Genomic DNA, 16,085 nt, shown 5'->3' on the forward strand with positions numbered 1-16,085 from the left:
ACATGTGTTAATATATGGCGAAGAGGATCTCAGCGCGCTGATGTCAGTGGCGTGGATGCTCGGTTAACCCTATTCAGTCCAGGCAGGGGCGGATCTAGCGTACGTCAGAACCGGCAAGCGACTGACATCTTTTCAAACCTTAGAAATGTAGATAAGTGAAAAATAAAACAAAACGCCGGTCAACCAGCAACCGATATTACGGCATTTTGTTCGGCCCCGGACCTGACGCGCGTGTGGCGTTCGAATTTACGTGGTCTGTGTACTAGGTTGTGGATGGCGTATATTTGTCTTCTGCCTTTCGCCGTTTCTGCCGATGTAAGTCAAAAAGCGACTGGAATTCGTATATTTTTTGTTGATTTGATTGGTCAAAACGGTTGATTTGGCTGTTCTGATTGGTTGTTGGGTTTTGACTGACATTCCTAATTTTAAGGTCAGCCGAAAGTAGTATTACTTCTGCGCGAGTATAAAATTGTGTAAACATAGAAGAACCGATACCGGTTGTGTTATCTTGCGGACCCGTCAGTGGCCAAGAACTCTCCCACCCTTGATTAAGGTTATATGTTCGCCCTTGATTTTATTCTTTTTGTTCAAACATGGCTGCCGAGAGCATGTTTGAGCTGGTCCGTCTAGCTATGCAAAAGAATGATTTGTGTTATATACAAGATATATATTTGAAATATTGTGATAAAATAAGGAATCTTCCTTCGTTCTCAAACGAAGATATATTGAACTCAATCAATAACAACAACATATTGAGAAATTTTAATGCTGAAGTTTATCTTCCAAAGATTTTACGAAAAGACCTTAACAAGTGTGCAGTAGCCTTGTGGTAAGGGTGTTAAGTTTTTACTTGTTTTTTGTGTCATAGCTAGCTCTATTAGGTAACCATGGATATTTTTTTAATCGTTTAATTATTCAGCTGGCTCCATTGCTCTTTTATTTAAAGTAGCTAGCAGCTGTCTGCACGTCACACGGTGATTATGGGAACAATAAAAGATCATTAAATTTATACAATAGATCTTGTCAGCTAATATTTTGATAAGAAGATTTGCTAAATTAAACCAAACTCAAATGTAAAAACAAACTTCAGTCGCTCTCCATCACAGTGCTTGCTAGCCTTTGATTTGTTAAATAAAAGTTTAAAGATGGGAGCTATATAGCTATAGCTTTGACAAAGCTCTTGATCAAGACTTATGTTTTATTTAGCTCTGAAAGTACTGGAAATTGCTTGTACAGTTCTGCTTCCATCCTGCTTGTTGGTGACAATTCGTTGGTTGAGGATCTCAGAATTTTAACGTCATTAGAGTTGTTTCTGTGTTCTGAATATTACAGTAGGCACCCTGTTTTGTTGTCGTTATTTGAAGAACACAAAGGTAAGGTATTTAAATCTGTTGATAGCATTTTGCGAATGGTAACATCTTTTGAAGCTCTTGATGCTTCAGGTTCTTCGTGCTCTAATAAGTTGGTAAAAAATGAAGCCATTGGTAACTGTAAAAATCAAAAGTGGTGTAGCTTACTTTGCATATTTGCTTTGTCGTCAGTGTCATTGGCCAACATTAATACATATTTTCCGGATTGTGGTGACTCAAGGGATAAAATTTTATTTAATTGTATAATCAGTCCAAGAAATCCCACTCCTTCTTTAAGGACATTGAAATTTCTATTTTGTTTACAAAGTTTTAATGTTGACTCAAGTATCACCTTTAAGCCTAATCATTTTGTTCCCATAATTTTTGTGCCTAACGGTACAAAGCGAAAGTTACCGCACATCACAAAAAAAGAAAAAATGTCTTGTGTGCCTACCAAAAAAATTTCAGTTCAGTCAAAGCTCAGTTTTTGGACTGATAAATGTAGTGACACTTTAATTTTTCCAAAAGTTATGCCATTAATAAATGTTCATAAACCTGTTGTGTCAAATCCTTTAACCATCACACCAAGTTTAGACAGCAATAGTCTCATTTTTGAATCATCACATACAATTTGTCATCCACCTGTCCAATCCCATGTTGCAACAACAAGCATTGTCACACAACAGATTTCACAATCAACTGTAATTTCAGAAGCTTGTGCAGTTACAAAAATGCCCTTTCCTACACCATCACCTTGTAGTAACATGCCAGACAGTTTATTACCTGTGAATAGATTTGATGTGTCATTGTACCGTGAAAAAATGAGAACTTTGAAAAATGACACTTCAGCAATTCAAGACCTCATTAAAAACGTTTTTAAACCAAATAACAATTATGTGTTCCCAAAAACTAAAAGATGCTTTCGTTTTGAATGGTTAAACAAATTTCCTTGGTTGTGTTATTCACCAGCAGTTGATGGTGCATATTGTCTTCCGTGTGTTTTATTTGGAGAGAAATTTCCAACCAAAACCAACAAAATTAAAAAACTGTTTTCTGAGTCATTCAGATATTGGCCAGATGCCAATGCTCATTTCCTCAAGCATAATTCTAGCACTGGACTTCATGCTGATACATCAGCTGTATTTACTAGCTTTATAAGTAATTATTTTGGTAAGTCCCAACCAATTGACATTCTTGTTGATAGTAACAGGAGAAAAAAAATTGCTGAAAATAGAAAAAAGCTTGTCCCTATTGTTCAAGCAATAATCTATTCTGGTAGGCAGGGCCAGGCATTAAGAGGTCATCGAGATGACACCCAGTATCATGGTGAAGTAGGGGAGTTTTCTTGTGGAAGGGTGGGGAATTTTGTGGAATTGTTGAATTTTAGGGTGCAAGGTGGAGACACTATTCTTGCTGAGCATTTGAAAAACAGCCCTAAAAATGCAACCTATATCTCCAAAACAACACAAAATGAGTTAATAAGTTGTTGTGGTGAATTTATTTTGGATAAATTAGTTTCTGAGATAAAAAACAATGTGTTTTATTCTATTCTTGCTGATGAAGCCTCTGATTCATCTCACAAAGAGCAAATGTCTTTAGTCCTGCGTTTTGTGGATGATTCATTTAACATTAGAGAGGAATTCATCCAGTTTATCCATTGTGATGAAGGACTTTCTGGTAAAGACTTACAGTCTGTTTTATGCAAGTGTTTAGAACATTTGAAGTTGGACATAAAAGATTGTAGGGGTCAAGCATATGACGGTGCAGGTGCTGTGGCTGGTTATAAAAATGGTCTCTCTGCACGCATTCTTAGTCTTAACAGAAAGGCCATCTATGTTCACTGTAACAGCCACCGTCTAAATTTATCTGTGGGAAAATCTTGTACTGTGAGCTTAGTTTCACATGTTATGACTAAAATTAAACACATTACTTATTTTTTTAAATTTTCTGAAAAGCGACATCAAGCTCTTTTGGATAACATTAAAAAATATTGTCCATTAGCTACTGTCACTAAACTTACAGATGTTTGTCGCACTAGATGGGTTGAAAGAATAACTGGTTTAGATACTTTTCAGGAGCTATATATTGCAATTTATGTTACCCTGGAAGAAATGAAGTTAAATTTAGAGATGAAATACAACCATGATACTTCAAAACAAGCAGTTGGTTTTTTTCATCAAATAGCCAACTTTGAATTTGTTGTCACTCTTGTAATTACAAGAAGTATTTTTGATGTCACTCTGCCTGTGACACAACTGCTTCAAAATAAATCTATAGATATAATGGACTCAATAGATTTAATAAAAACTTTACAAAATGTTTTAAGACAGACAAGAAACAACGTCGACCATTTTCATGACTTATGGTACAAGGAAACTCTTTCTCTGTGTGCAAAGGTTGGTATAGAGGAGGAAAAAAAGAGGACTGTTGGAAGACAAACTAATAGGGATAATCATCCTTTCACCTGTATGTCTGACTTCTACAAAAAAGCTGTTACTAACCCTCTCTTAGACCACCTTAACAGTGAAATGAAGTCTAGATTTGAACCTATTGCACTTAGTGTATATAACGGCTTATGTATTGTCCCTGCTAAAATGATAAACCTTCTTTCCAATGGTAAGGTTAATTGGAAAGAAAAAATTACATCTTTTTCCTCTTTTTATGAAGATGATCTTCCTAATGCATTAGCTTTAAGTGGCGAATTAGAACTATGGGAAAGGTACTGGGTAGATTTCAAAGGTACCAGGCCTGAAACAATTGCCCAAACTTTAAAGTCGATTGATTTAAAAGTATTCGTAAATTTAAATGTGGCACTGCGTATCTTAGCCACTATACCTGTCACAACATGTGAGTGTGAGCGCTCTTTTTCATCCATGAGAAAATTAAAAAGCTATACTCGCACAACTATGGTCTCTGACAGACTTAATGGACTTGCTCTCATGTACATACATAATGAAATAGTGCCGGATGTGCATCAAGTCATAAATAAGTTTGCTAAAGACAAAAGACGTCTTGAACTTATATAATAAATTTGAAATAAATAATTAGATACAAATAAAATACTTACCTTATGTAATTACTTTACTATACACTTTAACTATATATACTTTTCTACCCCACCCCTGCTACTTCTTTTTCCTTTCTACAGGTTCAGCTTGCTCTGGCTGATAGCACCTGTTCTAGGAGTCTCCTGTCAGGAGCTTTATGGCAACTTTTAACTACCTATTACGTTATTTTATTTCGTTTTATATCACTTCCACGCACTTTACCCCCGGGTTTAGCTTGCTCCTGCTAATAGTACCCGGTTTATTGGAGCGCTAGCTGACTGTACTTGTCTGGCACACTAAATAATATATAATGTTATTGAATGTTGCCTAGGCAAGCTGATGAGCCCTGATATTGGGCGAAACAGTCTGATAATATATAATTCCTACCGTTGTTTTTATTATCCCCTAACTTTATACAACAAATACATTTTTCCAAAATTAACGCAAAAGAGTGGTTTTACACGTTAAAGAGTAAGAGGAGATTGGACTTTAATTTAGCCTGTTAACGCTTTAGAATGCCGTAAAAAGCAAAAACTTCCGGGGCTTCGCCCCGTACCCCATTTGGGGGGCTTACAGCGCCCCCCAAAACCCCCAGCTGTTTTGGCGCGCAGCGGTTTGCTACGCAAACGGCTGCGCTTTTTTGCTTCGCAAAATTTGTGACTGACATAAAATAAATTCTATATCCGCCCCTGCCAGGAGTTTTGGAACATATTGTGTCCAAAAACTTTTTATATGCTTTCCTAAATTGAATTAGACGGCACAGAAAAAAATTGGTGGCAATAAATTTTTTACTTATGTTAACACTTTTTCTGTGACTTCATCAGAAGATTGAAGTTCATCAAAAATACCGCTCTGTTTCTAAACATAATTCTAAATAATAATTATAATAATAATTCATAATTCTAAACATAATTTAAATAAATTAAATCAATCAATCAATCAATAATGTTATTAGAAGTTTATTTTCTATTTTTTGGTTATAAGGATTTCATAAAATTTTATCAGGGTGTATTTGAAGTTTGTGTCTTTTTGTAGCTTTAAAGGTACTGTCTGATTAAAAAACAATATCTTTTCTTTTGTTTTATTAAGTATCAAAAATAACGAAGATTGCACTCTTAAACAACAAAGATTTATCCAATACTTAGCACCATCGTTTGTTTGTTTTAATCTTGCTGCACTAGCCTACCATCTTCACGAACTTTCGAACGCGGCAAAAGGACTGGGTCAATTCATTATTCAGCACATTTTTGCTTGTGACGTAGTTACCTGGCTTCTTATTAGGCGAACCCCCCGACTTGCGCATCGAACGACTAAATGTTTATTTATATTTTTTTTCCTTTGTTTAAAAAAGTTCTTCATGAAGATAGCAATGAATGAAAATAATTCGCAGGTTCTAGGATTTCAATTCGAGCCGGAAAGAACAGCGAATGATGAGCTAGTTCCGACTTTTCAAGACGTAGACGAACCTAATATTGGAAACCTTGTTGCTCCTACTCCTAAATGTGAGAGGATGCCCTCTGAAGTGTAGAATGTTTTTGCTGTCACGAGACAGACTCTCAGTCTTTTTCAGGAATATTTGAGTAGGTGTGCGATGATTCGCAAGTGTAAATCAAGTAACGCGTGCGATGTAAAACGCACGTGCAAAGAATGTTACGCCTGCGATACGGGCTCCGAGGTTATTTTTGTTGCGCATTCATTTTGCGGTAGAAAAGTGGGGGACGTTTTAAATCGTGAACCCCAAACACGATGATCGAGCGTGTACTGGTATAGCGACTCTCTCAATCTTAACTTCCTTTTCTACATGTCCGAAATAGTATGCATGACTATACTGTCATTTTTATATTTATTGTTTATTTTTCACAAGCAAATAGGCAAAAATATGCTTTGTTTTCAAATTAAAAAAAATCTTTATCCACGTGGCTTAAATAAAACTTCAAAATTTATTCAAAAAGTTCAGCTACACTTTAACAAAATTTTTACAGAAAAAAATTTATACCGCCCGTGGGTTTCGGTTTTACAGGCATAAAGAAAAAATCCATTAAATTCGGACCTGCTATGGTTTCCAATTATTTTGTCAAATGAAGAAATTATCTACAATTAAATCCATGATAAAATGTCTATTCCGCCTGTAAGTGCAGTTTTGCAGACTTGCTTCATCCGTGCTCCGTCGGCGTTCACCTCCGCATTAGTTAAGAACCGCATGGCTGGATTTCTTGTGTAAGACCTGGTTACCAACGACGAAGGGGCCAGGCAAAAGAGATTTATGTCTACGTAGTTCTTTTAACTAAGTCAGGAGTCGGTGAATTAGCTAGGATGGTCAGGTTGGCTATGAATAGGCTTGCTCGTGGATTAAAAGGACCAGGACTATTCAATAATTTCTGAGATCTATGGATTTTATAGGTTGATTTTGAAAACTCAATATTTATTTTTCAGGCGTGCGATTAATCACACGCCTGAAACGATTTAGCCGTGTGCCAAGGCGTGCGCGTGCGATCGCACGCCTCTCCTGAAAAAGACTGGACTCTATTAAATATTTTCAATTACATGGTATAAAAGTTTCTACTCCTTCATGAGTAATTCTTAGATGCGAGTGTGATTGAGTAATATTGTAATATTTTTCAGATAAAAAATGTATTACGGAACACGAAGAATTCCGAGCGGTGGTTTTATTGAAGAGTACGCTGTGAACATCTTTGGTGGCACTCCATGACAGAGAGTTTCGAACGACCACCTAGTTACCAGCCCCCACTCACCTCCTTAACATCCTTTTCTTTCCTCCGTTCAGATATTTCTCTGACTTTTGGTTTTTCCTTATACGGAAGATTTTTTTTTGGATCCTTGAGCAGCGAAAAAAAATTTTTATCCTGTTTTTTTCGACTGTTGTTAGTGCAATTCACAACAGCGCACCACGACATTATTCTGCCTCTCAACCTTACTGAATGTGCGATCTGAGTCTAATCTCTCTGTGGCGGGACATCTAGTGAAGAGGAAACTAATTTTTAATTATTGATTGGTTGTCTTTAGAGTAGCTGAAACAACTATGCAACCCTAAGGCTAAAGTCATATTGAACTTCAAGTTTTATTAGCGAAAGCTTCTTACTTAGGTTCGTAGAGAATTAGCACAGTGTGTGTTTACCTTAAGGTCTAGACACATCTCTCGCTTTCGATTTTTTAATTCCATATGAATAATTCATAAAAAGCGTTCTTTCACAATTCAGGGGGTAAAATTACCAAAATTTTTAAACATATAATAAAATATCAGCCCTGGCCCACGTTTTATCTATTTTGGTCAGTTCGGCGCGCTCCAGGTAAATACGTCACACGCGACATATTATTTCAGCCTCGCTTTAGTGCCTATCATCCGCCATCCATATAAACAATCGAAGTGAGAGACCGCATGCTTTTTTGTAAACAAGAATGAGATGTTGTTCAGTTGGTGTTAGGAAAGAAAACAAATAATTATTTAATTATTTTATAGAAATTAGTTTCAAATAAGAATTTTTTGTCAAAATTTTAGTTGATTTTTAATCGGACAGTACCTTTAAGGTGGCAGTAACCCGTTTAAAAATAATAATTTTTTTTTTATAATTAGTTGCTTAATGTTATTTTTGGACAATATATTCAATTTTTTTTGTTAGGCCACACTTGTCACTAGTTCATAGCTGTAATACTAATATCTTTAAAAAATCCTCTTTAAACTAAAACATCGTGAATAAGTAATGAATTCTACCAAATTCAGTTTCGGAGCTTGTGACATCATACAGAAAGAAATGACGTAATTATTAAAAAAGAAAACCGTTATTAATCGAAAGATGGTGCATAAAGTAAAAACAGGATGCAGTGGCTGCATAAACTCTCTCGCATGTCGATGTCAATTACACATTCCTGCAATAATATCTTTCTAATTTATTAACGGGGTCATTTCAAAAAACCTAAAAATTGATTTACAGCTGTTCTTGACGTGAGGGATGTGATGCATGGCTAGGATCAACCTCGCTCCCAGGGCCTGTAGCGTTTTTTGATATGAGGCCCTGGGATCGAGGTTGGGCTAGGATATTTACTGACTTTTTATTCTTATCTATTACACACCTGCATGTAAATTTTTTAGGTCCCATACCTCTCAAAGCCTCTTAGCCATTTCTCGAAAAAACTGCGTAAAAATTCTTATAAAATCCTTATAACAGGGAAATTCATTAAAATTTGCGTAGAAAAAGCTCGTTGATGACGTTGCAATTGACCGTTTTGGGACATAGTTAGTCAGTTAGGAGTTGAAAACCAATACTATCCTCGCGGGCAAGATAGCAATAAACTCCGATCTTCATAACGCCTCACCCCAAGAGCTCTAACTTCTAATAGCATTTCCGTTTCTCTTTAAAATGTTAACACGAGCTACTTTGTAAATCATACAGCTTTTAAAACGTGTGCAGATTTTTTTTGATTTTGAATTAATTGTTTTGGCAGCGGCTTGGTCGAGGTTGACAGCATGATATGCTAATGAGACTTTTTTTAAAACAAGCAAAAGGCTATTGTTGGGGAAATATAAAAACAAAAAAGTTCTCCGCACACACTTTTAATATGACCAAATCAAGGTTGTTTTAAAAACGGAAGTCAATGAAAAATAATGAAGTTGTAAAAAGTTGGACCTCGGAAAACCTAATTTTCTTCTTCTTTATTTCACATCGTATAGATAACAGACGGACTGAAACATCCATCCATTTGAAGGACTAAAAAATAGTTACTGCCACCTTAAATGTAGAATAGCCCTGGGGGGGGGAGGACTGGGAAGGTTGGAATGCGGTGGATACATAAATTAGTTGCTAAAATTTGATTCTTTTTACTTGTACTGCGGTAGTAGTAAGGAGTGAGGATAAGTACACCGACCTCCTTCCGCACCTTTACCCCCCCAAAACCCCGCTTTCACCATTTCCACCACCACCTCCACCCCAAAACAATTAAAAACTAAATCATATGCTGATATCAACACATAATAATATTAAATGTAAGATACATGACGTCATCAACGCATGCACAATAGCATATACTCATATTATACAGATGTGAGTAAGGGAAATTCCCCATTATTCAATCCTTGACCAAATCAAAAATTTTTCTAGTTGGAATAAAATGTAGCTATAATAAAGGGTCAGGGATAAATTTTCAGGAACACCAACTCTCCACGATGAGGTTCAACGGGTCACCATCGAAGATGAATACCAAGGAATTGAGGACCTCAAACACATGTTCGGGAAAGAATCTAAGCATGCCACCAATACTGATGTAATTGAGGATATCCATAATATTTTTGATGATGAAGCGGAAATGATAGAAGACGGAAACCGCATCAAAACATGGAGGTTCAACAAAAACCTTAACCCGCCATTGACAGATACCATTATGCGAACAATCACACCACACGTAGACATGCGTGTGAAGGTGGTATACAGTTTTAACTGTGATATTTACAGAGCCGGTGGAAATGTGGCCAATTACCACAAAACAAAGAGCTCCGGGTCACTCTCAAGCATGGCTGAAATCGAGGCTTTTATGGATGAATGCGAGATGAAGCGCCTGGATCTGGAAGATGCAGAATTTTGGACGAAAGCTTATTTACCACCCGACAGAACCATCGAGACCCCAGGAGCATATGAAGGCAAAATAGTATTCAAGCACGTACAAGTCAAGATAATCTCTACTAGAGAGCCCCTACTTGGATGTGGACCTTTGCCAGACTGGTTGCGCATCAAGAGGTGCATTTATAGTTTTGACAAGACAGACGAAAAAACGGACAGCCTATGCTTTTGGAGATGCTTGGCCGTTCATTACCGCGAGAATCGAAAGCAACGTGTAAAACATATTACGCAAGAGGCCCTCGAATTAGCACGCGAGTACTACGAGAATCCCATGCTAAAGAGGGAAGAGGTACGTGCCACGAGGCTCGTGGATTTGGAGGGTATTGCCAAAAAATTCGAGATTAACATAAGAGTCTTTGAACCAAAAACAAACAACGATAAGGCCCCATGGCGTCTCGTATATGGACAAGGCCAATACAAAAAGGGTTTGGATAAAATCAATATTGGTATGCTGCAGGGTCATTGTTTCTATATCAAGAAGATGGATGTATTGACGCAGCATTGGGAATGCGATCTTTGCACGCAAAGATTTACTAGATCGGAGAACCTCACACGACACAAGAATAACGAATGCGAAGGTATCAAGACCAAGATCATTTGCAAAGGTGATAGGGTTGAGCGCATGCAGAGTAGCTCTGAAAAGGTATTCAATCCCGATAAGGGTTTCAGTTACGCGGCATGCCAATGGATTGAAGCCATGTCAAAGCAAACAGGTAGGCATATACATCATGCTCTTTGTGTGCATGGGAGAGAACGTGTGATACGCGACGGTAGTAAGACAAAAACAGTTACCACGGCTGCAAATGGCATGGATGCCCATGTCAACCACAGCTAACCAACGCCGATAAAAATAATTTCAATCGTACCAAATTTAAAGAAGACTTGGATGGGAGTGTGAAAATCCTCCCAAGGTTAAGAGGGTATTTAAGAAAGAATTTCGAGGATATCCCCACTTCATCGTTTTTGATTTCGAGGCTCTCCTGGCACCATTGAAACAGCAGCAAACGTCTGATTTAACATATATCTCCGAGCATATACCTGTAAGTGTAGCCATCCACGATAGCTTACAAGAACATCCTACCTGCATTCATGATGAAGACCCAAAGCTGCTTGTGCAAAAATTTGTCGAGCAGCTAGAGCAGAGACAGATCCGGATTGTCCAAGAAGTCGAACTGATATATCCCAAGCCGGATGATTTCGATATGCTCCCGGAACTAAAAATACTTGGCAGGAATGGGTAAATCAAGTGACGGTGATAGGCTTTAACAGTGGCAAGTACGATATAAACCTGATAAAGCGGTATTTTGTCGAACGAATTGCGGATGATGATAATATCAAAGTGGCGAAAAAAGACAACGACTACATGTTTCTAACCACATCAAAATTCAAATTTATCGATATTAAAAATTTCCTCGCACCAAGCTTGAGTTATGAAAAATTGTGCAAGTCATTGGATTGCAATCTGAAAAAATTAGTGTTCCCATACGAGTGGCTAACAAGTTATAAGAGGCTGAACCATGTGGATCCAGTCGATCATGAGTCGTTTTGTAGCACACTCAGTGGTAAAAACACCCTATCACCCGAAGATTACCAGGCTTTCCGGGATGAGTTTTTTAAAAGAGAATGCGTCACGATGCTTGATTGGCTGGCCGATTATAATTTGGCGGATGTAATACCATTTATCGAGGCTGTAGACAAGACCCGCAATACATACTACGAGGATGAGATTGACATTCTAAAAGATGCAGTGAGCATTCCGGGTGTTTCGATGCGGTGTGTACTGAACAAGTCTCTGCAGTTGAACCCGGATATAAAGCTTTATGCCCCGGGTGATCCCTGTAAGCATAAATTTGAGGCTCGTTGCACCAAAGCCCGATGCGAGGATTGTAAACAGGTTCAAAAAGATTGTACATCTTGTACAAAGAACGAGGCGTATGAGCTCCTGCAAAATGGCATGGTGGGTGGCCCCGCAATAGTATTTTGCAGGTACCATGAGAGTGATGTGACGGGTATTCGGTCATATATTTATAACGAACCGAAAAAGTGCAAGACTATCCTGGGATATAACGTCAATATGCTCTACCCAAGCACACTGCTCCAAGACTTCCCTTGTGGGAAGGAGAAGCTGGTAAAAATGGTAGATCCTGCTGAAAAAATAGATGATCTGGTGTGATACATTCTTGATGGATCGCTCTTCGGGTTTGCGCAAGTTGATATTGAAGTCCCCACCGAGCTGCACGACAAATTTAGCGAAATGTCACCGTTATTTGTAGTCAAAGAGATACCCGATGAAGCCATTCCAGAGCACATGCGGGCGTATTTGACCAAGACCGGGCGAAAACGTATCCCTGGCACTAAAAAGCTGTTGGGAGTGATGAGAGCCGAGAAGATCCTGCTTTGTACGGACCTTTGTACGGCTTGCTATCAAATACTTAAATGCAAACGCGGTAAACCATTCGCGTGGTTCCCGGAAGAAATCGCGTATGCGCGTCGTCAAGCTGATAAGAACCCTGATAAACGTATTACGGGCGATACAGAAAAATTGAAAGGGAATAGCTTTTATGGGAAAATGATAGAGGATTTGGCGAGACATAACAATACCACATTTACAAAGGATGAAAAGGTAGTAGATGCCGCTATGAGGAGCCCTTACTTGAATGATCTTGAAGAAATTAGAGACGCGTACGAAGTAAGACGAAGTAAACAAAGCATTTCCATAAATAGAGCGTATCAGTGCGGAATTCTTGTATATCAATTGGCTAAGCTGTGCATGCTCGAATTTTATTATAATTTTCTCGACAAATACGTAGATCGACGAGTTTGAATATGTGTATATGGATACCGATAGTGCTTATTTTGCAATCTCTGGCGATAATCTACGTGATGTTGTTCATCCCGAATTAATCGAGCAGTATGATGAGGATGTTAAAAACTGGCTAATTACCGACAAGCAATCTAGCAGAACAGGAGGGTTATTTAAAGAAGAATTCATCGGATTGAGAATGAATGCTTTAACAGCCAAGTGTTATTTTATCGAAGGTAAAGATGGCACTAAGTTTTCGTGTAAAGGTATGTCCAAAAGGCAGAATGAAGTGACATGGTTGAGATATATGGGAGCACTGAAGGGAGAGTTGGATACCGCTAAAAATGTAGGCTTCCGCGTATATAACCAGGGTATGGTGACGTATCAGCAAAATAAGCTGGGGCTTTCGGCGTTCTATGATAAGAGTGTTGTACATGAGGATGGTGTTCATACAAAGCCGTTAGAATTATAAGTGATGACTCTTGTCTCAAAGTTTGTATATACCGATAGTATATACAACAAAAAAAATGGAGGATACTAAATGCTGTACAAGCTGCAAAAAACCTTTATCTTTTGATAATTTTAAGATCCAGCGGAATAGCGAATGGACAAAATGGTGCATCAAATGCCTCGACGGCATGAAGGCGACAAGGGAACGCAATAAATGCCACCATGGGAATCAGCATGGCCATTGTAAGGAATGCGATTTCACTGGATATATGCATCACCTCATTATAAATAGGATTCGCGATGCTCTAAACAGAGACACCGAGATAGCCTCCACCGAATACATAGGGTGCGGTATCTGCACATTCATTGGCAACATCCAAGATCAATTCAGAGACGGGATGTGCTGGGGAAACCGAGGGAAGTGGGAGTTCGATCACAAAATCCCTATTAAATATCAAGAAAATGGTGCCCCACCCAGTAGGGAGATACAGCTCGCGCAGCTACATTATACCAACATGCAGCCATTGTGGAAAAATGAAAACCAATCGAAAGGCTATCGATTCATATCAGAGTAATTTAGCGCTGTATCCAAAGGTGGTGTCTCACAACACCTTTATACACAAAGCTGCAAATAAATGGAGTTATTGTTACTGATATCGATACTCCTCCCATACGTAGTAATCATTGCTTGTTTCTATCGATACAGACGTCTAATAAACATGGCTCACGATTTATCGGAGATATTTGATGTTGTAGATACACCAGCAGAGGCCGTTGAACAAAAAAATAGACAAACGTCAAACATTGAAAGATATACGAAAGACCAAGCCACATTTACTGCCTAAAAAATGTAGCGAGGCATTTTTGGATAAAGCATCACCCGAGGCAATCGAGAAAATTTATAATGATTTTACTGAACATGACCTCTATGAGAAAGGAGAGAAGACTGCAAAGGCATTGTCAACTCACGCCCTTGGGCTATATAGCAAAGCTATCGGTAACCTTATACCACTTGATAGTCCCTTATCTCTTCGTCATGATTTAGAAAATGACCCCATAATGTGCGAATCCATGGCTGATCTAGGAATCCTCGTCTATACGGCTATCGGGAAATTTTTAGCGCCTTTTTTGGTAGCTGTCCATACGATTAATCACACAAAATTGTCTAAACAGGGTTCCCCCGATTCGGAGGAACTGGTGAATGATACAAGCTCTCCATCATAAAAAGAAGATTTTATAAGCCCTATGGCTTATAAAAAATGAGTGAACAGACTACCCAAGTAATTACCAAGAAAAACGAAGGACGTGTTGCTGCTGGTAAAAGACTTGCGGAATGGAATCGCAAGAACAAGGCCAACTTGAAGAAGAAAGTGGGTAAAAGTACTTCCCAAGAGAGTCAGTAACCTGCCACAGGTACCTCCAAGTCCATGGGAAGTGGTGTATATATTGGTGGAGGCCAATATCGCGATCGCATGTATTGGTGGTGTCATATATTTTATCCGTAAATCAGCGGTTACCCAGCAGCTTCCTGCAGTGGCTCAGCAACCAAACGTGAGGCAGGAGGCTAAGGCAGATATTGATATTTTTCTTATGCGCTAATATAATAAAGGATAAGCAGTAAAGAGTATCAGAAGGAAGTTGTTGATAGCCTGTGGGAGTCTGTCAGACTAGTATCATATACCATCGTAATAGCATTAGGTGCCAAAAAGGCGCTAGATGTTTCTAGACCAGGTGCAAAAATGGACATGGAGGATGGATTAAAGCTCGCCGGATATATGACGGGGGCTATCTTTTTTGATGATTATGCGATAAAACAGGGTTGGTACAAGCGTTCGATGATGCCACCTAAGTAAGCACATGCAAATTTCATGCATACCACATGGTATACATGAAGAATAAATAATATATATTGTCAAGGAATCTCATACGGCTATTTTTACAGGCCCTACCTCATGTGGAAAAACGCAGCGTGTTCTCGATCTTTTGGAGAATGAATACAAGGGTCAGTTTCATAATATCGTAGTTTTATGTCCTACTCTCCGGTGGAACACCACTTACTTGGAGAGATCCTCGCTTTGGAAAGATCCTTATGTATTTCTTATTGATTCAGGTGATAATTTGTTCGATTCGATAAGCAAATATTCAAACCTCCTTGCCGGTGAAGAGAGCTTGTTTATCATCGATGACATGATAACGGACGAGACTCTGGATAAGCGACGACAACCGCTATTGGAATTGGCTATTAGCGGGAGGCACAGGAAGCATTCATTATGGCTGTTGACGCAATCGTATACAGCAATCCCTAAAAACCTCAGGAGGCAGAAAAAAATGCTATTTACATGGTATCCCTGCGAGAGATCGGACCTCATACAGATCGATAATGAGAGCAACCTTATCGAGGATTGTGATACAATTAAAGCTCAACTAAAAAAGTCAAAACACGCGTGTTTGTATATTAGGTTAGAATACCCCAGATCCTGGAGTGTATTAGAATAAATATGTCATATATCAGAACATTGGAAAAACAGCTGAAGGCTTGTTATAATGAGATGAACAGAATACCCTATCTGGAGCGGAGTCTGGAAGCCCTTCAGGAGGAGCTTCGTGAATCACTATATAGGGAAAGGATCCACAGGAATATTAATTATTTTGTCATATGAACTGTCCTAATTATATGGACCCTGGTTGAGGTAATGTAAACAATAAGAATGTCCTCACTTGCGTTATTTAACATATTGCCCGCTGGAGCTATCGATACTCTATTCGATGATCAAAATCAGCTTCTTTTTAAACGTGCAGATCTTGG

General features: G+C 38.4%; 1 protein-coding gene across 1 annotated transcript; it reads left to right on the plus strand.

The window, feature by feature from the left end:
- The first annotated feature begins 540 nt into the window (after positions 1–540).
- On the plus strand, positions 541–4,658 carry LOC130641197 (52 kDa repressor of the inhibitor of the protein kinase-like). Its single transcript, XM_057447893.1, has 2 exons — positions 541–829; positions 1,207–4,658. The coding sequence occupies exons 1-2, from the start codon at positions 594–596 to the stop codon at positions 4,373–4,375; spliced, it is 3,405 nt and encodes a 1,134-aa protein (XP_057303876.1). The 5' UTR covers positions 541–593; the 3' UTR covers positions 4,376–4,658.
- Positions 4,659–16,085: the final 11,427 nt, after the last annotated feature.

The sequence above is a fragment of the Hydractinia symbiolongicarpus genome, chromosome 4, assembly GCF_029227915.1.
Source record: "Hydractinia symbiolongicarpus strain clone_291-10 chromosome 4, HSymV2.1, whole genome shotgun sequence".
In the NCBI taxonomy this organism is placed as follows: Eukaryota; Metazoa; Cnidaria; class Hydrozoa; order Anthoathecata; family Hydractiniidae; genus Hydractinia; species Hydractinia symbiolongicarpus.